The 26040-nt window shown below is 43.2% G+C and overlaps 1 protein-coding gene across 2 annotated transcripts in view; it reads left to right on the forward strand.

The window, feature by feature from the left end:
- Positions 1-3685: 3685 nt before the first annotated feature.
- The window catches only part of grid2 (glutamate ionotropic receptor delta type subunit 2), a 938240-nt gene continuing 915885 nt past the window's right edge, over positions 3686-26040 (forward strand). For both annotated transcript variants that reach the window (XM_033022403.1, XM_033022410.1), the window contains exon 1: positions 3686-4971. In XM_033022403.1, the coding sequence (XP_032878294.1) occupies positions 4881-4971 (91 nt within the window). In that variant the 5' untranslated portion in view covers positions 3686-4880. The remainder of the gene's footprint in view (positions 4972-26040) is intronic.

The raw sequence follows: 26040 nt of genomic DNA on the forward strand, positions 1-26040 counted from the left end.
TAGAGTGTGGGAGGAAACCGGAGCACCCAGAATAAGCCCACGTGGTCACAGGGAGAACCTACAGGGAGAACTCTGGACAGACAACACCCATGGTCAGGATCAAACCAGGTCTCTGGCTCTGTAAGGCAGCAACTCTACTGCTGGACCACAGTGCCACCCTCTCTACATTAATACCATAACTTCCACACTGAATTCAGTTCAGATCCAGACTTAGCAGCCTGAACTCATACTGCAAGTAAGATATAATATTCACCATCAGTTTCAAAAATATAAACCATTGGACAGTGGGACAAGTTAGAATGCGGAAGGATGTCGATCTGCACACAACGTTTGAAGGTCGATTGTGGCATTTAAGAGGCTTTTAAATAGGCACATTGATGTGCAGGGATTGCAGAGATATGAATCACGTGCAGGCAGAGGAGATTAGTTTAACTTGGTGCCATGTTCAGCATGGATATTGTGAGCTGAAGGGTTGTATTTGTACAAATTTGCTGTACAAATCTATATTTTATGTCTATGTGCCCAGTTGGTATCAGTAAGAAATGTCATTTAAAAGACCATGGCTTATATTTGCAAATCTGTACAGATGTGCTAAGATGTGAAGTACGATTCCCATGATATCAGAGTATAAAACTATGTGCGGCACAGATAGGGGAGAGAATCGCAACCTTTTTTCCCAGGCTGGAAATGTCCAACACCAGAGGGCATAGCTTTAAGGTGAGATGGGGAAAGTTTAATGGAGATGTGAGGGACAAGATGTTTACACAGAGAGTGGTGGGTGCCTGGAACATATTGCCATAGGTGGTACCTGATGGAGGCAGATATGCTAGAAGTTTTCAAGAGGCTTTTAGAGAGGAACATTGAAGTGCAGGGAATAGAGGGATATGGGTCGTGTACAGGCAGATAAGATCAGTTTAACTTGGCATCATGTTTGGCACAAACATTGTGGGCCGAAGGGCCTGTCCCTGTGCTGCACTGTTCCATGTTCCGTGTTCCATGTTCCATGTTCCGTGTTCCGTGTTCCATGTTCCGTGTTCCATGTTCCATGTGCCATGTTCCATGTTCCATGTTCCACGTTCCGTGTTCCATGTTCCATGTTCTAGGACTACTATTAAACAGCTAATAGTCCTGTCCAGATTGAGAATCTTTGGTTCCATAATCAAGAGGAACTAATGACAAGAAGGAAGAAAAATTGGAGACAAGAGTTCAAGGAGCAATTTTAAGATTGGGAGCTGAATTTGGTATTGAATTAGACACTTTGAAACCTGAAACTGAAATTAAATTGCTGGAAACACTCACCATGACAGAGAGCATACGCGGAGAGAGAAACAGTGTTAATATTTCCACATATCATCATCAGAACATTAACTGTGGCCTTAAAGTTCATTACTTCTTAAGTTATAGGAGCAGAATCAGGTCATTTGGCCCATCAAGTCTCCTCAGCCATTCAATCATGGCTGATCAATCTTTCCCTGTCTAGTCCATTCTCTTGGCTTCTCCCCATAACCCTGACACCTGTACTAATTAAGAATCTGTCAATCTCCACCTTAAAATATCCATTGACTTGGCTACTACAGTCTTCTGCGGCAATGACTGATTCACCATCCTCTGACTAAAGAAATTCCTCCTCATCTTCCTATCGATATGCCCTTTTATTCTGAGGCTATGGCCTCCAGTCCTTGACTTTTGGAAAAATTCTCTTCACATCCACTCTGTCCAGGTCCCTCAATTTTCAATGTTTCAATGAGGTTCCCCCTCATTGTATACACTGGAATTTAGAGGGATTTGTATACACTGGAATTTAGGATGAGAGGAGATCTTATTGAAACATATAAGATCATTAAGGGATTGGACACGCTAGAGGCAGGAAACATGTTCCCAATGTTGAGGCAGTCCAGAACCAGGGGACACAGTTTAAGAATAAGGGGTAGGCCATTTAGAATGGAGACTTTTTCACCCAGAGAGTTGTGAATCTGTGGAATTATTTGCCTCAGAAGGCAGTAGAGGCCAATTCTCTGGCTGCTTTCAAGAGAAAGTTAGATCGAGCGCTTAAAGATAGCGGTCAAGGGATATGGGGAGAAGGCAGGAACGGGGTACTGATTGTGGATGATCAGCCATGATCATAGTGAATGACGGCGCTGGCTCGAAGGGCCGAATGGCCTACTCCTGCACCTACTGTCTATTGTCTATTATCTATTGTCATCCTTCTAATCTCCAGCGAATCCAGGCCCAGTGCTGTCAAATGCTCATCACATGTTAACCCAATCATAAACTGGAAGCTTTGTTTAACAGAATGGACTGGCACCATTGATAGAATCATCGAGTTATACAGTGTTGAAACAGATACTTCGACCCAACTTGCCCACACCAACCAACATGCCCCATCTACACTAGTCCCACCTGCCTGCGTTTGGCCCACATCCCTCTTAACCTGTCCTATCCACGCACCTCTCTAAATGCTTCTTAAACATTAATTTATTTTACTTTTTGTTCCTTTCTTTGAAAACTGGGAGAAATTATGTCTAGTTTTCAGAAAAAGAGGATTAGATAGGTTAATTTCATACTGCATAGGAACAGATTATTTGGCCCACAAAAAAACCTTATTACATCTCACTCAGCATAATTGACCCCACTCACACTGGTGAATTAGACTGACAATTCAATATTAAACAGTCACGTGCAGACCTCTGCATGGACATGAGATACACTGAGCTAAATACAGTGGTTGCTCTGACCTGTTTCAATCACAATTTATAAAAAGCATAACGTGCTGGTTTGTAGGTTAATTGGCTTCAGTAAAATTGCTCCTGATGTGCAGGGTGTGGATGAGAAAATGGGATATCATAGAACTGGTGGGAGAATCTAGGACCAGCCTCAGGATGAAAGGACATACCTTTAGAAAGGATATGAGAAGGAATGTCTTTAGTCAGAGGGTGGTGAATGTGTGGAATTCATTGCCACTGAAGGCTGTGGAGGCCAAGTCATTTGGGTATTTTTAAGTTGGAGATTTACAGATTCTTGAATTGTACGGATGTCAAGAGTTATGGGGAGAAGACATGAGAATGGGGTTGAGAGGGAAAGGTGGATTAACCATGACGTGCCAAATGGCCTAATTCTGCACCTATGTTTTAGGAACAGTGTGAATTGGTGATCAATGGCCACATGTACTCTGTAAGATGAAGGGCATGTTTCCATGCTGTTTCACGAACACTAAAACGAAAATTAAATAGATCGTACATTCATCACCCACACATCAAACAGCTCTAGACTTTCAAAGTTTTAAACCTTATGTATGTTTTTTTTAAAAACAAGCACATTTGCACTAGTTTAATTGAAAACCAAAAGTGTGCCAATTTATGGAAATGTTAGTGTTGGAAGTGTCAGGCAATTTAAATACAAACGAAAATGAGCATTCTGTACATCACTGTTAAAGAGACAATGCCATTTTAAAAATAAGGGATATTTGGGGAAATTAGCAGAATATGTCCCGACATAGCGACATTTACTACCGATACTCTCGTCTCATTGTAAAATAAACCATTGTTTAATCTCGAAACATTTAAATATTCATCCCACATAGCAAATTTGAATGAGGCTATGTGGCACTGCAGTCGAAGGGTTAAATATATTGCCTGCTCCGCGCATCAAAGCGACGGACTGGTAATAATTGTGATTGATATTTAGTATTAGACGCGGTGTAAAACGCAACGCTCTCCCGAGCGCGCCGCTCCCTTTGCTTCAGGTTGAATCAGCGGTCGTGCTGCTGATGGTCTCGGAAGACGGGGCAGGCAAGGTCTGCGCGGTGTGGCTGGCTAGGGGAGGATAGGCAGAGGGAGGGAGAGAGAGAGACAGTTCGCAAATGGTTAAGCCACGGGTGCGGAGCACCGATCCGTCTTGCCGGGCGGGCTAGCGTGTGACTATGTAGACCACTGGCGTTGGCTGCACCCAGAGACTCCGAGATTTGGACGGGAGAGAGACTGGATCGTGGTTGTTGAAGGCGCCGCTGTTTGCTTTGAATGTGATGTTCCCTGTGCTTCAATCGCTGGAGTATCGGTGCTGATGCTGAGCGCCCTCTCTCACTCTCTGCAACTCCGCACCCGTGCTATTTCATCGCCCGGGATCGCTCGGCGCTGCCTGCCATCTCTCGCTCACCCTCCGCACCTATAGAAAAGTTTCACCCGTGTGTGTGTGTGTGGCGTGGACATCCTTGTCACAGAGAGAGAGGAAAAACGAGGGAGAGAGAACCGCAGTTGCTTCAACAGGCGCCTTGCCTTGCATTGCATCGGGGATTCTTATCACAAACGCTCGCCGCTGCCTGGAAACGCACTTTTACTGCTAAACTGAGGGATTTCCTTTTTCCACTCCGCTTTCTTGTTTTGCTTCTCAATTTCCATTTTATTTTGCAAGCCTCTTTTTCTCCAGTGACTGGCTCAGTTTCAAGACGAGAGCATTTGAAGTTATCTTTCCTCACTCAGCCGATTGGCGTTGCCGGCTCCGTCTGAAATCGGATTATAACCAGATTGTTTTTTTGTGTTCGTTGGTGTTGCCAATATTTGTTTAAAAACACACAAGAGGGTGGAGGAGGTCTGTGTGACTCTTTTTCCTGGCCCTTTTTTTTCTTCTGGGCAGCGGATAAAAACAAAATCCTGGAAGGTTTTGCGTTGCCAATCAATCGGATTGCAGAGAGAGAGCGAGAGAGACGAGAGGGAAAGGAATATAGAAGGGGATTTAGTGGGAGAGAAGGTTCCCGCTTATATACGCTTCCCCTTCCCTCTCTCTTCCACTCGCGTTTCTGCTCCCGGAATTAAAGACAGCGGCCACCGATTGAGAGAGGACGGCGGTCGGGAATCCGGGAGAATAACGACCTGAAGGGGGTGGCGATGGAAGTTTACCCGGTGATCTTGTTCGTGGCGGCGACCTGGTGCCTTCACTGCACGGTAGTTGTGACTGCGGATTCCATCATTCACATAGGTGAGCTTGCGCTGATTCTCTCCGTGTGTTTAACGCCCCGCGACGCCTGCATGTTTCCGGCTGTGGTTGTAACAGAGGCCAGGGAGAGACATTCACTACGTCTGTTGACCGGGGGATGGATGCCTTGTAAAAGTTGGATGCGCCTCCAACCCAAAGATTGGATTGTGGGTGCCTTGAATTTTGTTTCGGTTCCAAGCCGTGAACCGTCAGGAACTCGCTCCTTTCTCTATTTCTCTCTCACTCATACCCATTCTCTATCTATCCATCAATCTCGCACACAACCATTATCCTGTTATATCCATCTATCTATCTCATATCGATCCACTCTCTTTCGCGCTATCTCTCTCTCTCTCTCTCTCTCTCTCTCTCTCTCTCTCAACACACACAACCATTCTCTCTCTCTTTCTCACACACACACACAACCATTCTCCCTCCCCCCCTCTCTCTCTCTCTCTCTCTCTCTCTCTTTCACACACACAATCATTCTCCCTCTCACACACACCACCATTCTCGCACACTCTCACGCACACACTGCCAAATCATTTACTACCGCTCGTTTGAGGGCTGATGTGTCGATTCCCCTAAAGCAGGGGGTATTCCAACGCCGGAGAAGACAGACCTCCGGCTGCCCCAGTGCGATTTCACTGTAGATTTGGAAATTGGCCACAAATAACCTTAGAAACGAGTGCGTGTCTTTGAACGGCGGGGGATGGTGTGATATAAATCAAGCGTCTGTCCGGATTTTCAATAGAGTCTTGTTTTGCCTCAGAACTAGTCTGGGTGAGGGGGTGGGGTCGGGGAATGGAAACACCGAGGTCGCTGTTCTACGCGAGGGAAGTAACTGGTCGTAACTCTTGCGAGCGGAGTGTGTGGTTTCAGTGATCTGATCACAATCAAGGACTCTGGTCTTTCAGCGGTTCTCTCTCCTGTGATCAGAATTGTAACATCCCGTTGATTGTACGCGCACACACACATACACACACACACACACACCACACACACACACAACACACACACACACACAACACACACACACACACACAACACACACACAAGTCCTCACCCGCGCATACAAAGTGTGTTTACTGACGGAGTATCGGCGAACCCTCTGGTCTCGACCCGAAACGTCACCCGTGCCTTCTCTCCAGAGATGCTGCCTGGTCCACTGAGTTACTCCAGCTTTTTGTGTCTATCCTCTGAAACCAGCTTGGGGAAGCCAGAAGATAGACACAACGTGCTGGATGAACTCAGCGGGTCGGGCAGCATCTATGGAGGGAAAAATATTAGGCAACGTTTCGGGTCGGGGCTCTTCTTCAGAATTCAGGTTTGCCTGGCCGTTTGCTTGGTACTGCGAGGAAATGTAGTTAAATAAACACTCTTCACAGTGCGAATTCCCACTCAAAGAGCATGTCCCGCGCCTTTATCTCTCTGCGTCCACTCCAATTTCTCACAGATTCTTTAACCACTCGCCTTTTAAGATTCCACGATAAATGTTTTTTTTTTAATTGCTCTGTAAGAGCAGTTATAAAAAGAAAAATGACAGAAAAGTGGGCGGTGTTGTTGATAGTGAAGATGGTTGTCAACAATTGCCTGATCCGTTGGACAGGTGGGCTTGGTTGAATTTAATACAGAGAAATGTGAGGTGTTGTATGTTGATAGCACGAACGTGGGCAGGACCTACACGGTGAAGGGTGGAACTCTGCGGAGAGTTGTGGAGCCAAGGGGTCCAGGTTTCCACCATTCATCTTCTATGTTTCCACGCTGTAAGACTCTATGCCTCTAAATATGCTTCATGATTCGTGAAAGGAGATTTCAATTGTGGTCATAACTTGATTGAATACTGAAGATGTTGGTGCTTCTGAAAGCTATGGATAGGAGAGCATTAAACGGTGGTTGGTATTGTACTATAAGCCCGCTGCATCACACTGTAGAGAGCGATGATACAGGGAATGGCAATTAAAACAAATGTTAGTTACATCCTGGTAATTAAATGTACCTGAGAATTCAGATTATCTTCAATCACTGGAAGATTTGCAATAATTCTCACGTCCAAATGTAAAGGGTTTAGTTCAAATGTAGTTAATGCGGTAATTGGCAATCTTTGTCTGTTGCTGTTGCGAAGGCAAAAAAAAAATCATAATATTTGAAGCTGGGAAGGTTTGAATCCTGAATGATCCTTGCAATTTTCGATTGAACTTTCTAAATCAATGTACTGATTGCTTATTCACAGAGAGTGTTGCAGGTTTAGCTGACAGATTGTTCCTGCAATCAAATCCCACTGTTTTGTTTTTCAAATTCCGTGACAAGTCTTTTCTGGATAAATAATAGACACAATGCAAACTGCTGGTCGCAACTGATGAAGGGAACACATAACTAACTCTCTAATGTAAACCTCTCTCACCTAATAGCAAGCATCTTGGAAAAAAAAGTATTGTTCATTGCTTTACATCAATACCTATTTCATGGTCATACAGCATGATAAAAGGCTGTTTGGTCCAATGTGCCCCATCTACACTAGTCCCACCAGCCTGTGTTTGGCCCAAATCCCTCTCAACTTATCCTACCCATGTACCTGTCTAAATGTTTCTTAAATGTTGCGATTGTCCTCACCTCAACTACCTCCTTTGGCAGCTCATTCCATATACCCGCCACCCTTTATGTAAAAAAAGTTCCCCCTCGTTAAATCATTCCCCCCTTAAACCTATGTCTACTGGTTCTTGATTGCCCTGCTCTGGGCAAAAGACTCTGTGCATTTACTCCACCTATTCCTCTCATGATTTTGTACACCTCTATAATGTTGTTTACAATCTCCAGATAAGTACAAGAGGGAGAAGAGATAAGATAGTGGCGTTTAAGGGCTTTTAGATAGGCACATAGCTAGGCAGGGAACGGAGGGATCTGGATCCTGTGCAGGCATTGGAGATTAGTTTAATTTGGCATCATGTTTGCTCTGAACATCGTGGGTCTAAGGGCCTGTTCCTGCGTTGTACTGTTCTATGTTGAAGAATAGGCTTTCTGGATGTAGCCAAATTAGGTAAGGTGGAAGGAGTTTAGTGACAGGCATAAAGATTGGAATGGAGAGGTTGGGCCAAAAGGCCTGTACATTCTTGGCAATACCCACACACACTCCGTTACACATCTTTCAGTTCAGCCTCTGCAAACCCTAACCCAAGAATCGCCTATCCGACCAGTGAAGAAATCGATAGATCCTGCATTGGTTTCTTCAGCCAAATCCTAATGTACACCACTGGAGTGAAAGCCAACTCGAGGAACCACCTGAGAAGGCGATGAGTTGATTTCTCTCAAGCTCGATTGAGGTATCAAATGCACCACCCAGTCCATGTTCTAAGCGTATAATTTGTTGTACCTTCTTATGTGGGATTGTTGTCTATTAATATATTTTTGATACGGCAAACCCAATATTTTTCCATTTTAATGAATACTTCATCAAGGAAGGAAGAGGCCTTTGTCAACATGAGTCACTTGTCACAATGGAGATAATATCTATAATCACCAGTGCTCCATTTTTTTGTTAGTATGTTGGTTGATACTAACAATCATAGTACAAACAATAAGATATAGGAGCAAAATTAGGCCATTTGGCTCATTAAGTCTACTCTGCTATTCAATCATGGCTGAACTATCCCTCCAAACCCCATTCTGCTGCCTTCTCCCTATAACCCCTCACACCCGTACTAATTAATCCAAAATCTGAACTTCCACTTGGTGTCTATTCTACACCAAGTTTATTTCCCAGAACATCCCAGAGTTTATATTTAGTTTAGTTTAGAGATAAGGCGCAGAAACAGGCCCTTCGGCCAACGATCCCGTGCAACCCGTGATCCCTGCACATTAACACTACCCTACAGACTAGGGACAATTTTTACATTCACCAAGCCAATTAGCCTACAAACCTGTAACCTTTTAGTTAAAACAGAATATATTCCTCACACTGGACATAGCACATAGATCATAGAATGGTACAGCACAGGAACAGGACCTTCAGCCCACAATGTCCATCCATGCTCAACATGTTGCCTAGATAAACGTACAGCAAGATGCCAAGATAATCTCCTCTGCTTGCACGCGTTCCATATCCCCCCCCCCCCCATTCCCTTCATAGCCATCTGATCTATTTTTCCCCCTCAATCCCATTCTCATGCTTTCTCCCCGTAACCTTTGACACACTTACAAATCAAAAACCTGCCAATTTCCACTTTAAAAATACCCAATGCCTTGGCCTCCACAGCTGTCATGTAGCAACAAATTCCATAGATTCATCACAAAGGAAATTCTCCTCATCTCCATTCTAAAGGATCGTCCTTTAACTCTGAGCTTGTGCCCTTTTCTCATTGACTCCACCATAACAGTAAACATCCTCTCCACACCCACTCTATCTATTCATGGACCTGTCCAAGTCCTTCAAATCTTGTTAAGGGCCTGTCCCACTTTCACAAACTAATTCACGACCTCTGTCGAGTTTGCCCTTGACTCGTACTCGCAGCATGGTCGGCACGAGGTCGTAGGAGGTCGTAGGTGGGTCGTAGCAGGTTGTGATGCTAGTCGTAGATACTCGTGGCATCAAGTTTTTACCCCACTGCTATAAAGGCACTAAATGTAGCCGCCAAGGAACGCAGGGGCGATACATACATACATGAAATCGACAGAAGGATGTAGGGCTGGGTGTTTATGCGTGCTATTTTTATGATATTTATTTTAGTTGTTTATCTTTTTAAATATTTTACTTTGTATGTATCGTTAGCTTTTAGAAATGTTTGAATGGTGCACTGACTGGCTGACATTTTACAATTTCGTTGTACATGGTTCATGTTACAATGACAATAAAGAAACTATTCTAAGTAGGTCAGGTCGTTTTTTTCAACATGCTGAAAAATGTCCACGAGTAAAAAAGGTTGTGAATTAGGTCGTGAAAGTGGGACAGGCCCTTTATTGTACCTGCCTCAACTCCCTCCTCTGGCAGTTTCACAAGCAAAATTATTTTATTTTAATGTTACATTTAGTTTAGTTTAGAGATACAGCGTGGAAACAGGCCCTTTGGCCCACTGAGTCCACGCCAACCAACAATCGCCTGTACACTAGTTCTATCCGACACAAGAGGGACAATTTACAGAAGCCAATCAACCTACAAACCTACACATGTTTGGGACATGGGAGATAAGTAGAGTATCCAGAGAAAACACCTGCAGTCACAGGGAGAATGTACAAACTCTGTACAAACAGCACCCGAGGCCAGGATCGAGCCCAGGTCTCTGGTACTGTAACACTGCTGCACCACTGTGCTGCCCTGTATTTACACAATAGAGGACATTTCCTTTCTGTCACACATTGGTACCATGCTTTGTTTTTAGTTTAGTTTACAGATACAGTGCGGAAACAGGCCTTTCGGCCCTCTGGGTCCACGCCGACCAGCAATCCCCGCATATTAACACTATATTACACACACTAGGGACAATTTTTACATTTACCAAGTCAATTAACCTCCAAACCTGTACGTCTTTGGAGTGTGGGAGAAAACCGAAGATCTCGGAGAAAACCCACGCAGGTCACTGGGAGAACGTACAAACTCCGTACAAACAGCACCCGTAGTCGGGATCAAACCTGGGTCTCCGGCGCTGCATTCTCTGTAAGACAGCAACTCTACCGCTGTGCCACCGCACCGCGCTCTATGCACATCATTAAGTTCACTTACAATATTTACAAAATATCAATTTTTGATGCACAAACATTCTGCTGGCATATTGTCTTTCTCCAGAGTTTCACTTAGTATACACACCAATTCATCCATGTTTTTTAAAAGCTTGTATTACTTTTGCCATACTGTAAGTGGCAGAATATTGTAGCAGTACTCCTTATATTGGGTTAGTTCTTGCTTTTTCTCAGTTAGTTTTGGAGGCATTATGCCATTATCAGCCCTGAAGGGAGGAGTGTTATGTAAAATTCTATGTTCATACCGTTGGGTTGTAAGCTGTCCAAGTGGAATATGAGATGGATGAAATTGGATGAAGAAAGATACTAAAAAGTACTGGAGTTTAGTTTGGGTGAATGCACAGATTGTTTTATCTAGCATAGGGGAGTCAAGAACCAGAATACATAGGTTTAAGGTGAGAGGGAAGATATTTAATAGGAACCTGAGGGGCAACCTTTTCACACAGAGAGTGGAGCATACATGGAATAAGCTGCCAGGTACTGTACTAAAATTTAAAAGTCATTTGGATCGGTAGAATGATGGGAAAGGTTTAGAGAAATATGAGCCAAATGCGAGCAGTGGGACTACTGCAGATGGGGCATCGTGGACGTCATGGCAAGTTGGGTGATAGGGCCTGTTTCCATGTAGTATGGCTCCATGACTATGTCTCTTTGAGAATGGGCAGATTATGTGGGGCAAGAAATACCTGGACGACTGGGTTTAATGAACAATTCAATGGATGGATTCTGGCAAAGTAGTTTTTATTGTTGGGAGGGGAACTAAGATCAGTAGCTGGTTCAGGGAGATCTCCAAGGTAAACAAGATAAGTGACTCTCGGAATAATTATGGCAGTGATGGACACAGAGAAGATGGGGGGCCTAAGGAGATGGCAGGGAGAAATGGGAAGAAGGTGGAATGTGACATACCCTCAGAAAATGGACTAGGGGAGAAGTGTGGCTAGGAGCCCATTTATTCAATAAGTGCATTTAGTTCCCTAAATTCAAACCAGTTGTTAAATCAACTACATTTCTCCACCTATTCTAAGGCTAATTGCTTGACATTTCCAGCAGTTTGCACTAGCATTCATTGACAGAATTGAAAACTATTTTCATGGCATGGTCCTTTCTTTGTCACTCTGAAAGAGTGTCAGTTTACCTCTGTATCCTATCCAGAATCAACAACTTTAGACTCTCTTGGCATAACCATTTTAGTAGATGTTAGCCACACACTAATTTTAGTTTAGTTTATTGTCACGTAAGTCAGTAAGTAAGTAAGTTTTATTTATATAGCACGTTTTAAGTCAACTCGCATTGACACCAAAGTGCTTTACAAAAAATGAATAATAAGTTTCCATACAAACAATAGAAAATTAAAAAAAACACCAAAAAAACGTGTACCGAGGTACAGTGAAAAGCTATTGTTGTGTGCTAACCAGTCAGCGGAAAGATTGTACAGATTATAATCGAGCTGTCCACATTGTATATATACAGGAAAAAGGGAATAACAGTTAGTGCATGATTAAGTCCAGTAAAATCCAATTAAAGATAGTCTGAGGGCCTTCAATCAGGTGGATGGTAGCTCAGGACCACTCTAGTTGTTGATAAGATGGTTCAGTTGCTTGGGAAGAAACTGACCCTGAATCTGGAGGTGCACATTTTCACACTTCTGTACCTCTTGCCTGATGTGAGAGGGGAGACGAGTGAGTGACTGGGGTGAGACACGTCCTTGTTTATGTTGGTGGTTTTGCCGAGGCAGCGTAAATGCAAATTGAGTTAATGAAAGGGAGGTTAGTTTGTGAGATGGCCTGGGCTGCGTTTGCAATTTCTTGCGGTCTTGGGTGGAACTTTTCCCAAACCATGTTCTGATTCATCATGATAAAATGCTTTCCACGGCGCATCTGTAGAAGTTGGTGAGAGTTGTTGGGGACATACCGAACTTCCTAAGCCTTCTAAGGAAGTCGAGATGTTGGTGTGCTTTCTTGGCCAATGCTTCGATATGGATGGTCCAGGGCACGTAGCTGGTGATATTTACTCCTCAGAACTTAAAGCTTTCACCCATCTCTACTTCAGCTCCGTCAATGCTTAACAGGGTATGTGTACCACTTTGCTTCTTAAGTCATCAACAACATTCTTTTACAGAATTGTCAACCCGAAACATCGCCTACCCATGTCCTCCAGAGATGCTGCCTGATCAGTTGAGTTACTCCAGAATTTAGTGTTCTATGCAAGATTCCAGCGACTGCAATACCTTGTGTCTCAATTTCATGGAATGACTGGTTTGCCCCCTTGTTCATCCTGGCAAATAGGTTTTATAAATTATCTGAGAAAATTATGAAACTGCATATGTATAAGCATATGCCAAATATTATAGAGGCAACATTGTGCAGATAAGTAATTACTTAGATTGCATTCCTTCACATAAATCAAGGGAGGTATTTATCAAACAAAGCTTCATCTATTTGTTTAATTTCCCATCCATCTGGCATTGCAATAATAAGATCCAATATTTAGTTTAGTTTAGTGATACAGCACGGAAAAACATGTCCTTTGGTGCACCGAGTCTGCGCCGACCAGCGATTCCCATACACTAGCACTATCCTACGCACTAGGGACAATTTACCATCTTTACTAAAGTAAATTCACCAATAAACCTGTACATCTTTCGAGGGTTGGGGGAAACCAGAGCACCCGGAGAAAACCCACACAGTCACTCGGAGAACGTACAAACTCCGTACAGGCAGCATCCATAGTCAGGTTTGAGCATTGGCCTCTCGTGCTGTAAGGCAGCAACTCGACTGCTGTGCCACAGTGCCACATTTGATTTTTATGTCATTTTTTTGTCTCAAAATTAAGCTGTAAGATTTTATGCTACTTTAAAAAAAAAAACTGAAATGAAGCCAAAAATCGTGTAAGTGTCTCTCAGTATGCAAATTTCTTACAGTCCTGGAACCCTTAAGTGTTGTTAGACTGTGTTGATTTTTCTCAACCTGCCTGTGCTCTTAGAAGTCCAAATTAGAACTAACGACCACAGCACTGAATAAACTGGGGGATAACTGCTCTGATTTTGTATGGGGTGAGTGTAGGCCTATTGCATTAGTCCAGTGCTGCATAACTTCTATGGGATAAGCTCACTTCAGTGAGAGATGTTAACCCTTCCCAGTGAATGATAAATTCTCCAATATTCCGTAACCTTCAACTAACCCCCTTCCCCCTTTGAAGGGGAGTCTGCATCCTGGGGGCATGAACATTGAATTCTCCCAATTTTGTTAGCCCTTGCTGTCTCCTCCCCTTCCTATCTCTCCCGCAGCCCTCGGACTCCTCCTCCTCCTTTTTCCTTTCTTCTCCCCCACCCCCCATCCGTCTGAAGAAGGATTTCGGCCCGAAACGTTGCCTATTTCCTTCGCTCCATAGATGCTGCTGCTCCTGCTGAGTTTCTCCAGCATTTTTGTGTACCTTCCATATTTAGAGTATTGTGTTCAGTTCTGGGCACCATGTTATAGGAAAGATGTTGTCAAGTTGGAAAGGGTGCAGAGAAAATTTACAAGGATGTTGCCAGGACTTGAGGGTCTAAGATATAGCGAGAGGTTGAGCAGGCTGAGACTCTATTCCCTGGAATGCAGTAGGATGATGGGAGAACGTATAGAGGTGTAAAAAAATATGAAAGAAATAGATTGGGTTGAAGTACAGAGTCTCTTGCTCAGAGTAGGGGATTCAAGAACCATAGGGCATAAGTTGAAGAGGGAAATAATTTATAGGATTCTGGGGGGTAACTTTTTCACACAAAGGGTGATAGGTGTAGGGAATGTGCTTCTGGAGGAGGTAGTTGAGACAGGTACTATCACAACGTTATTGAAGCAATTAGACAGGTACATGGATAGGACAGGTTTAGAGGGATATGGGTCAAATGCAGGCAAGTGGGACTAGTGTTGATGGGACATGTTGGATGGTGTGGGCAAGTTGGGCAGAAGGGCCTGTTTCCACACTGTATCACCCTATGACTCTGCCTCCAGCAATTAGTGTTTTGCTTAGTAGCAGCCCAGAAAGTATTGTGGGACACTTTATCCTATGAGAAGAGAGGTTGGCTTGCTGGGTTCGGAAGAAGGACCCCGATCCAGCTGCCCAAACTGCTGATTTACTCCAGCACTCTGTGTTTGTTCTTTGTAAACCAGCATCTGCAGTTCCTTATCTCAAATATTATTGAGGGTCCTGCCTATGCTGCCTGAAGGATAATTTCACAGATGCTGATTGTAGTTGATGTGCACTATCAGGTGTTGCTGCTGAATGCAGATTAGACACTGAGAATAACATTTTCCACTTGATATAGTACCACAAATGATGTTTGCATCAGTGTTAATGTATTATAAGCTATTATAATAGTTGTTACTGGAGTTGCTAGGCACTGTCGCTGTGTCAACATAATGCCACATTCCTGATGGACCTGCTCCCCAAATGAAAGAAAACACCATGTAACCATGTAAGAGGGTGGGTATTGTCTGTTGATCGAAGATCGACACAACATGATGGAATAACTCAGTGGGTCAGGCAGAGAAAGGATGGGTGATGTTTCAGGTTGGAATCCTCCTTTAGACTGAAAGCAGAGGGGATGTGGGGTGGGGGTGGGTGAACTGGAGGTTGGGAAAGGCCAGAACAAATCAGGGTCGGCAACAGATGACCTAGGAAGGGTCAAGGATGTTGTCCATTGATCAACTTTGACTTCACTGCTGCGCTTCGACCCAGCGTTTGGTGAATATCTTTGCGTCCAGTCAAAGGAGTAAACTTAGCCCATAACCCAACAGTATGAACAGTAATAGACACAAAAAGCTGGAGTAACTCAGCGGGACTGGCAGCATCTCTGGAGAGAAAGAATGGGTGACGTTTCGGGTCGAGACCCTTCTTCAGACCCGACCCGAAACATTACCCATTCCTTCTCTCCAGAGATGCTCCCTGTCCCGCTGAGTTACTCCAGCTTTTTATCTTCGGTTTAAACCAGCATCTGCAGTTCCTTCTTACACAGTGTGAACAGTGAATTCTCTAATTTAGTTAGGTTTAGTTTAGTTTAATTTATTGTCATGTGTTCCGAGGTACAGTGAAAATCATTTTTGTTGCATGTTATCAATTCAGCAGAAGACTATATTTGATTGCAATGAAGCTGTCCATACAGGATACAGGATAAAGGGTGTAACTTTCATTGCAAGATAAAGTCCAGTAAAATCTGATTAAAGATATTTTGATTATCTCCAATGAGGTAGATGTTGGGTCAGGACTGCTCTCTAGTTGGTGATAGTTGGTGATGGGCAGCACCTTTGGCAGCTTCGACCACCCCAGGCCACGGAACTTGAACCGACCCGTTCGCGGAGCTCGGTTGAGCCACGGGACTGACTTACCATCACCCGGCGGGGTCACAACAACGGAAGCCTGGATCGCCTCAGCGCAGAGGGAGAACAAGGAGGGAAGAGACAGAGACTTTAAGACTTTTGCCACCATCACAGTGAGGAGTTGCTTGGTGAACTCACTGTGGTGGATGTTAATTTGTGTTTATTGTGTGTTTTTGTTATTTATTACTATATGTATGACTGCAGGCACGAAATTTCGTTCAGACCGAAATGTCTGAATGACAATGAAGGAATTCAGATTCAGATTCAGATAGGATGGTTGAGCTGCCTGATAACTTTAAGGAACTAACCTACAAACAGTCCCTTCCCTTTCCCCCATCCTCTTTCTCCCTCTCTTCCCTGCATTTCACCTTAATGTGCAACCATATCCCCCTTTCCCATTGCCCCATTCCCTTCCACCTATATTTCTTCCTCTGGCTTCACATTTCATGCATCTTCTATCCTTATCTCTTTATTGCACACTCTTTGGCTCTTCCTCTCCGGCATTTATCCAACCGTCTGCTAATCTAACACCCCCCTCCTCATCTGTATCAACCTATCACTTGTTAGGCTTTGTCCCATCCTCACCTTTCTTCCCGCTTTCTCCCTGCTTCTACAATCATTCTGAAGAAGGGTCCCGACCCGAAACGTCACCCATCCATGTTCTCCAGAGATGTTACCTTACCCGTTGAGTTACCCTATCACTATGTGTCTTGTTTATGGCTGTAACTATTGGCAAGATATTTACATGGTAATAATACAACAGAGTCTGAAGTTTATGAAGCAACGCTCACAAACACACTCCTTTAAAAGTCAGGGGACAAATATCTTGAGTGGAAATGTTAGATGCCTAGCTGAGAACAAAGACAGGTGTCTGAAATTATGCTTTCCTCATCTTTGTGTGTTTGCACACATCAACCCATTAAACATTAAGAGTGATATGTAGCTGTGCTCTTCACAATTAAAAATAAATGAATATTTTATATTTTGACGCTTATCATTGGTGTTTCAGTGGAAGAGCATGTTGGGAACAATGATCACAACTGCATAAGCTTCAAGCTAGTTGTGAATAAGGACAAGTCTGGGCCTGAGGAGGATACTAAATTGAGGGAAGGCAGCTTACAACATTATTAGGCAGAAGCTAGACGATGTAAATTGGGAACAGCTGTTATTGGCACAATTCCACATCAGACAAGTGGGTGTCATTTAAAGAGTTTAAGAGCTGGCATGCTCCACTGAGGAGGAGGGATATGGATGGCAAGGTAAGGGAATGGTGAATTATGAGAGAAGTTCTAAGTTTGGTTAAAAAGGAAATGGAAGTATATGTAAAGATGATGAATTCAGACAGGGCCTTTGATGACTATAAAGCAAGAAGGAAATAACTCAAGCAGGCAATCAGAAAGGGCAAAAGGGTGCATGAAATGTATTTTGCAAGTTGGATTAAAGAAAAGATTATGCTTTTTTTATATATACATTTAAAAACAAAAGGATATCCAGGGTGAAGGTCAGGTGCACATGGGTAATGGAGGATGTTTATGCTTGGAGTCAGAGCATGTATGAGGTGTTAAATTAGTATTTTGTATCTGTGTAGGAAGGAACTGCAGTTGCTAGTTTACACCAAAGATAGACACAAAATGCTGGAGTAACTCAGTGGGTCAGGCAGCATCTCTGGAAGAAAGAAACAGGTGATGTTTTGTGTCTGAAGAAAGGTTCTGACCTGAAATGTCACCTATTTCTTTTCTCCAGAGTGCTGCCTGACCCGCTAGGACACACAGCATTTTGTGTCTACCTTTGGACTAATTGGGAATTGCCAGCATTGCTTTGGCTGTAAAAAGTCATGTCATATGAACTTGAGTAAGATTTTTTTGTGGTGTTGATGAAAATGCATATGATCCATGGTGATTTGGTACATACGGGCTGAAGGGCCTGTTCCTGTGCTGTATTTATGTGCCAATATGATGATTGGATCGGTGTTGTTCAATGGAACTGATGGTGAGCTACACATAACAACACAGTTTTGGTCCTTCTCCCCCATATTTGCCTAAAATGCCTCAAATGTGCTCTCACAATGCAGCCAAGTGTGTTTCCCATGTGAAATAACCAAATATCAATCAAAGAAGTACTTGTGATGATCAAAGAAGCATTGATGCATTCTGTTCTTTTACCATACACTGTTACTGCCAAATACATGAAAAGGAATACACTTCACACTGGGCGTACATGAGTATCAACATAATATGTCCAGCCATCCTGTCTTTTAATACTTAAACAAAATCATGATCAGAAATTCAATTAGACACATCTGGTTTCCCAATTAGCCCTGCATGGATAATGGTGAATGTATTTGAATAGTGTTGTGGACCAGGGGGATCTAGGAGTGCAGTTACATAGTTCATTGAGATTAGCATCACAGGTAGATAGGATCGTCAATAAGCCTTTTGGCATTGAGTATAGATGTTGGGAGGTCACGTTGTAATTGTATAAGACATTGGTGAGGCTGCATTTTGAGTTTTGCGTTCAGTTTTGGGGACCATGCTATAGGAAATATATTGTCAAGCTGGAAAGGGTGCAGAGAAGATTTACGAGGATGATCCCAGGGCACAAGAGCCTGAGGTATAGGGAGAGGTTAAGTAGGCTGAGAAGAATAGATCGGGTCGATGCCGAGTCTTTTGCCCAGAGTAGGGGAATCGAGAACCAAATGACATGGGTTTAAGGTGAGGGGAGAGATGATTTAATAGGAGCCTGAGAGGTACATTTTTCACTCAAAGGGTGGCAGGTGTGATGGAGACAGAGATCAAGAAAGGGGAAAAGAGGTGTCAACCGTGCCACCCATCTTTGTGCAGTTATCAAGGAAGAATTATTGGAACATCACCTTCCTCCTGTCTCTAGACTTTAGAGATACAGTGCAGAAACAGGCCCATTGGCCCATGGAGTCTGCACTGACCAGTATACTAACACCATCCTAAACACTAGAGACTTCTTCTTGTGAATGAAACATAAATATACCAAAGGAATAGTTAGATCTCAAGCTGGGTGTTGAGCAGCCAGGTTGTTATCTCTGCGTCAATGTCTCCCCGGCCCTGAGCTCCATTTGGTGGGTGGTGGAGCGGGCACCCAGAGATGACATGGTTGGCTGTCTGTTGTTCTGCTCTGCATTCACAGGCTGGGCTCTGGCGGAGCCCCCATCTTCACATGCTGGCATTGAAACTCCCAACTCCAGTACAAAGTACTGGATACTAGGGACAACTTTACTGAAGGCAATGAACCTAAAAACCTGTGGAGTGTGGGAGGAAACTGGAGCACCCAGAGAAAATCCACCTGGTCACATGGAGATCGTACACGCTCTGTACAGACAGCACCCATACTCGGGATCTAACTAGAGTCTCCAGCGTGGAAGGCAGCAACTCTACTGCTGTGCTGCCCCAATAGATCAGTCTTGTGATATGAGATCCCTTCAAGTTCAGAATCATCAGATTGTTACTGCACAGAAAAATACTTTTAAGCTTGGAATAGTTCCCAGTAGGAAGAAAACCCTTCAATTCTATTTGCAGTTAGCCTGTCACTGTGTTCTTCCAAATTATCTTCCACATTCGGATACATCTCGTTGAAACTCTGGATTTATTTGATTTACAGTATCCACATTAAACAAATTCCATATCAGGTTAACTCTTTGCATAATTATCATATGGAAATTATAAGCTTTACCTTTATTGGTGTTGTACATCTTAGAACATGAGACATAGGAGCAGAATTAGGCCATTTGGCCCCTCGAGTCTACCTTGCCATTTAATCATGGCTGATCTATCTTTCCCTCTCAACCCCATTAGCCATGCCTTCCCTCCATTTCCATTGACACCCTTGCTCATCAAGAACCAGTCGATCCCTCCTTTAAAAATTACCCAGACTTCGCCATCACAGCCTCCTGTGGCAATGAATTCCACAGATTCTCAACACTCTGGCGAAACAAATTCCTCCTCTGCTCCATTGTAAAGGTACGTCCTTTTATTCTGAGGCTGTGCCATCCGTTCCTAGATCCTCTCCACACCCACTCTGTCCAGGCCTTTCACTATTTGGTAAATTTTGATGAGATCCATCCCCTCTTCCTTCTATTAATGTATTTGACAATGCACCCAAAAGAATGCATTAATCTTTCAATAAATGAAGATTAAGAAACAATTGCAGATGGTGGAATTCCTGAATAAAAACAACAAAAATGCTGGGAAAAGCCAGGCAACATTTATATAATGAAAAAAAAACAGTTAACTTACCAGAACTAATGTTCTATTGATGAGTTTTGGACCTGAAGCCTTAACATAGGACATAAAACAGTACCCTGTCCGGGCCCAAACAGGATTTTGGATAATATCCACGTTCTCCAGAGTTGCTGTCTGACCCACTGAGTTACTCCAGCACTGTTTGTCTTTTTTGGTAAACCAGCATCAGTAGTTTCTGTAGAAACAAAGAACTGAAGATGGTGGTTTATATCAAAGATAAACACAAAGTGCTGAAGTAACTCGGTGGGTCAGGCAGCATCTCTGAGGATAAAAAATATAGATGATGTTTCGGATCCGAAATGTCACTTATTCATTTTCTCCAGACCCACAGAATTACTCCGGCACTTTGAGTCCATCTGCACGTTCTTGTTTCTCCAACATTCACTGCTTCTATAGTATTACATTTTTATCTGCCGGTGTCCTTAGCAATCATTTCTCGAATTTGTGAGAATTTCAATTTGCCTTGTGACTTATTGTAATTTCTCCCTGGGGAATGCTCTTCACTTGGACCGTCCTTTGCATAATGATTCTCTAAGCTGTCTCTCTGTGAAGTTTGTGCTCAGATTGTGCATTGTCTGACTTCCTGCGGATCTGGAACTTGTCCATTAAGTAAATGGTCATGGCTTTGTTTTGGAGTCAACATTTTATGAAGTGTTATGAAACCCATTTAAATGGCATTTCAACCCGAATGCCAAGAATGAAAAGCAATTGCTGTGCTATTCGTGGGAAAATACTACTCTGTGCTGACTTTGTTCGATATACAATGGGGCATTTGACTTTAATATTTGAAGCATTGGGATGGATTTTTGAAAGTAGATTTTTTTTAGATGTGAACTAAGAAAGGCCAGTAATGTCAGCCGGAATATATTTTCTGGGCAAGCCTGCCTTTGATCTTCAAATATAAAGATTATTTTTACAATGGGAAGACAGCTTTGAAGGTTATGTAGCTCAACGGTTGAATTGCTGCCTTTGTCTCAGAGACTCTGGTTCAATCCTGATTATGGGGACTGTCTGTACGGAGTTTGTATGTTCTCACAGTGACCGCGTGGGCTTTCTCTAGGTGTTCGGATTTCTGTAGTCTTTTCTCCTAAAGTAGACGTTAGGAGAGCTCCCCCTCTCCTCACCCCACTCACCATCAACAACACCACAGTCACATCTGTGGACTCTTTTAAGTTCCTGGGAACAATCATCTCCAAGGACCTTAAGTGGGGGGCTACCATCGACTCCACAGTCAAAAAGGCACAACAGAGGATGTACTTCCTGCGGCAGCTGAGGAAGCACAATCTGCCAAAGGCAATGATGGTCCAATTCTACACGGCCATCGTAGAATCTGTTCTCACCTTCTCCATCATGGTCTGGTTTGGCTCAGCCACCAAGCACAACACCTGGAGGCTGCAGTGAATCGTCCGATCAGCAGAGAAGGTTATTGGCTGCAACCTTCCCTCCATTGATGAACTGTACACTGCAAGGGCCAGGAAGCGAGCGGGCAAGATCATCTCTGACCCCTCTCACCCTGGCCACAAACTCTTTGAATCATTTCCCGCTGGAAGGCGACTCCGGACTGTCAAAGCTGCCACAGCCAGACATAAAAACAGTTTTTATCCACGAGTAGTTGCTCTACTCAACAGCCAAAAATCTGTAGTCTCCCTTTGATCTGGCATTTTGTTGGTTCACATGCTTGATCAATGGTGTTTTATCATTAATGTTTTATTATTATTAATGTTTAGTGTTTTCTGAGTCATTCGTAACTGTCACTGTATGTCATGTTGTTACTTGTGGGCGGAGCACCAAGGCAAATTCCTTGTATGAGAATACTTGGCCAATAACCTTACTTACTTTCACACTCCAAAGACATGCAGGTTTGTGGGTTAATTGGCTTCCGTAAAAATTGAAAATTGTCTGTAGTGCTAGTGTACAGGGTGATCGCTGGATTGTGGGCCAAAGGGCCTGTTTCCGCTCTATCTCTAAAGTGTAAAGTAAATTGGATTACCGTATCATGCATAAGGGTCAGGGCAATTTGATTAAAAGACACATGGTGGAAACAGGCCTCACGGCCCACTGAATCTGCGCTGACCATCGATCACCCATTCACATTAGTTCATGGGTTATTCCACTTTCTCATTCATTCCCTATACATGAGGGGCAATTTAGAGGGCCAATTAAACATCTTTGGGATGTGGGAGGAAATGTGAGCACCCGGAGAAAACCCACATGGTCACAGGGAGAATGTGCAAACTCCACACAAACAGCATCTGAAGTCAGGATTGAACCCATGTCTCAAGTCGACCAGCTGCACAACTGTATCACTCTGGATTAATAACTTGCAGATCATAGCTTCTGTACAGCAAAGGATCACACCTGATGTTCAGAAAAGTCCAAATATCAAAATAGTATCTCAATTAACACCTACCTACTCTAAAACTACAAACCCCTGAATGGAAATATCTGAGTTTGTGTTCCATTGCAGAGGGAAACATGTATTGTTGGAGATGACCTATTCATGTCAGATGAGATGTTAAACCAAGGCCTTTCCATGCTGTAACATTAAAAAAATCTCATTAGGTTTTTTCAGAGGTGAGCACGAAAAATCCTCTCCTGTGCCCAGGCTAATATTAAATTATCAGGGTTGTGTGTTAAATGTATTTTTAAGAAAAAGAGCAATGTTCAGCATTTAATCTATTACCTGATATTTAATATTGCCCAAAATAGAACGCAAAAAATCTTTCTTTGGCCTTGGCTTACTCAACTTGTGAATTTGAAAGTGTATTTGAAGGTTGAATGGAAGACTCTTGCAAAAATATTGGGAAGAATATTTTGCAAGTGAAGTCATTTTTTTAAATTAAACAGTGATCAAGGTGGAGTAAGGCTTCATCTAATTTTTGGTGTGCGTAATATTATTTTTCCTTAGCTTTATAGTTTGTTTTATTGATACAGTGTGGAAATGGGCCCTTCAGCCCACAGAGTCCATGCGACTAACAATCGCCTATACACTAATTCTATCCTACTAGGGACAATTGACAGAGGCCAATTAACCAACAAACCTGCACATCTTTCCGGAGCACCTGGAGAAAACTAACGCAATCACAGGGAGAACGTACAAACTCCGTACAGACAGCACCCGTAGTCGGGATCGAACCCGGGTCTCTGTCGCTGTGAGGCAGCAGAGTCTACCCCTGCTCTATTTGGTCTTTATTGAGGAGTGTTGTCAATGTGGACTTCTACTGTCTATTCAAAGTTTCCCCATTATCTTCTGAACAGATTCTGATATTTATATATTTTGTAGCAGTGTGATGAGGGACGATGCATCTCAGAAGGCCAAGTCTATTTAATCTTTAAAGGATGTACATCAAATGGCTTTTCAAATCCATGTCTCGAATCACACTGTTGTGTTCAAAAGGGAACTGCAGATGCTGGAATATCGAAGGTACACAAAATTGCTGGGGAAACTCAGCGGGTGCAGCAGCATCTATGAAGCGAAGGAAATAGGTGATGTTTCGGGTCTGAAGAAGGGTTTCGGCCCGAAACGTCGCCTATTTCCTTCGCTCCATAGATGCTGCTGCACCCACTGAGTTTCCCCAGCAATTTTGTGTACTCTCGAATCACACTGCTGTCTCTTTTGAGATTTCCCTCACAGTATGATGTTAATTTGTCAAGAATTGTTTCATGGAGACCATACTAAACATGACTCTCTCCTTAATGCTGTGATTGAGATCTCTTGTAGAGGGTAGCGCAGAGAGCGTTGCTGCCTTGCAGTGCCAGAGACATGGGTTCGATCCTGACTAAGGGTGATCTCTGTACGGTGTTTGCACTTTCTCCCTGCGACTGCGAGAGTTTCCTCCCACCTTCCAAAGACGTACGCAAGTTTGTAGGATTAATTAGCTTCTGTAAATTGTCCCTAGAGTGTAGGATAGAATTAATGGTTGTTGGTCGGTGCCCCCTTAGTGGCCCATTTCCACACTAAACTAAAACGGAGGGGTATCTTGGGGCCCTTATTATTTAGCAGGCACTGTCGTGTATGAACCTACATGGGTTCAGATGAAATGCTTTAGTTTAGAGATACAACATGAAAATGGACCCTTTGGCCCACAGAGCCTGCACAAACTTGATCACCAGTTCACACTTTCTATATTCTCACCATTGCATCAACTTCATACACATTAGAGGCTATTTACCATGGCCGATTAACATATAAACCCACATGGCTTTCCAATTTGGCAGGAAGCCAGAGCACCAGGCAGAAACACACATGGTCATAGGAAAAACGCACAGACTCCACACAGACAGCACTCGGGGTCAGATCTAACCCAGGTCTCTGGCACTGCGAGGCAGCAACTCTACCTCTGTGCCACCCCTAAACTCCAGCATTTTGTATCTATCTTTGATGCAAACCAGCATCTGCAGTTCCTTTTTATTACATTAAAATAGGGAGGAGAGGGTTATCCGCAGTCTGATGCATTGTTCAATGACTGGTCAGGTCACACTATATCTTGGAAGCCTTAATAGTAATACAGTGTGGAAAAGGGCCCTTCAGCCCACCTTGCCCACACTGATCAACATGCCCCATATACACAAGTTCCACCTGCATGTGTTTGCCCACATGCCTCTAAATCTATGGTCTCCATGTACCTGTCGAAATGGTTTTTAACTGTTGTTATAGTAACTCCCCCCTTTCGGCAGTTTGTTCCATATACCCACCACCCTTTGTTTTTAAAAAAATGCCCCCCCCCCCCACCTTAAACCTATGTTCTATATGTTCTATATTTCTTTCTCTCTCATGCCTGCTTGAGAATGCCTTGAAATGCAGGCTATGGAATGCCAATGTGTGTTTTTAGCATAAATTGTAGCTTGTCGAAATATATTTTATTTATTTTCAGCTTTTCTAAGGAAAGAGATTCCATCAGATGGGAATAATACTCGAAGATTCCCTTTGTAGACTCCAGATTGTTTTGCAGTGAACTGAGCTAGCACTCGCATAGAAGTTGCATGATTTAAAAACTCCAATGGATCAACTTGCAGCGTTTGCCTTATTAGAAACAAATCTTGCAATTAGTCCCTGACCCAAACCCCCCTCAAACTTCAAAAGATCCTTTTTGTATTCAAATCCCTCATTCTCCCTGTAACATCCTCAAGCTTTCAACTCTCCTTTATTTGGATGTCTAATTTCATCTTTGTTTCACTAAAAAGGCCTGGATTAATTACATGCGGATAGACGCACAAAGCTGGAGTAACTCAGCAGGGACAGGCAGCATCTCTGGAAAGAAGGAATGGGTGACGTTTCGGGTCGAGACCCTTCTTCAGACTAGTCCTTGATTTCCCTTAATCCCTGGCTGGTTAGATCTTTACAGAGTGCATTTGTGAAGTTGCCGTAAACCTGGTGTCATCTGCAAATCAGATCAAGTAAGGGTGATAGATCGGTTAGGCAGGTACATGGATTGGACAGGTTTAGAGGAATATGGATCAAATGCAGGCAAATCGAACGAGCTTATGTGGAGCATCTTGGTCGGCAAGGATGAGTTGGGCTAAAAGGCCAGTTTTTCCTGTGTGGCTCTATGACTTTCTATCCTTTCACAAGGAGCATTAGATGAGCCAGATGAATTTGTATGATTGTGATCAATATTTCATTCTATATTTAAAATGTGATGCTATTAGAATTCCCCACCTATTGTGCTAGGGTTTTAAACTTCCAAATTTCTCCTCCAATAATGTAACCACTTTTC

This window comes from Amblyraja radiata, chromosome 1, assembly GCF_010909765.2.
Source record: "Amblyraja radiata isolate CabotCenter1 chromosome 1, sAmbRad1.1.pri, whole genome shotgun sequence".
In the NCBI taxonomy this organism is placed as follows: Eukaryota; Metazoa; Chordata; class Chondrichthyes; order Rajiformes; family Rajidae; genus Amblyraja; species Amblyraja radiata.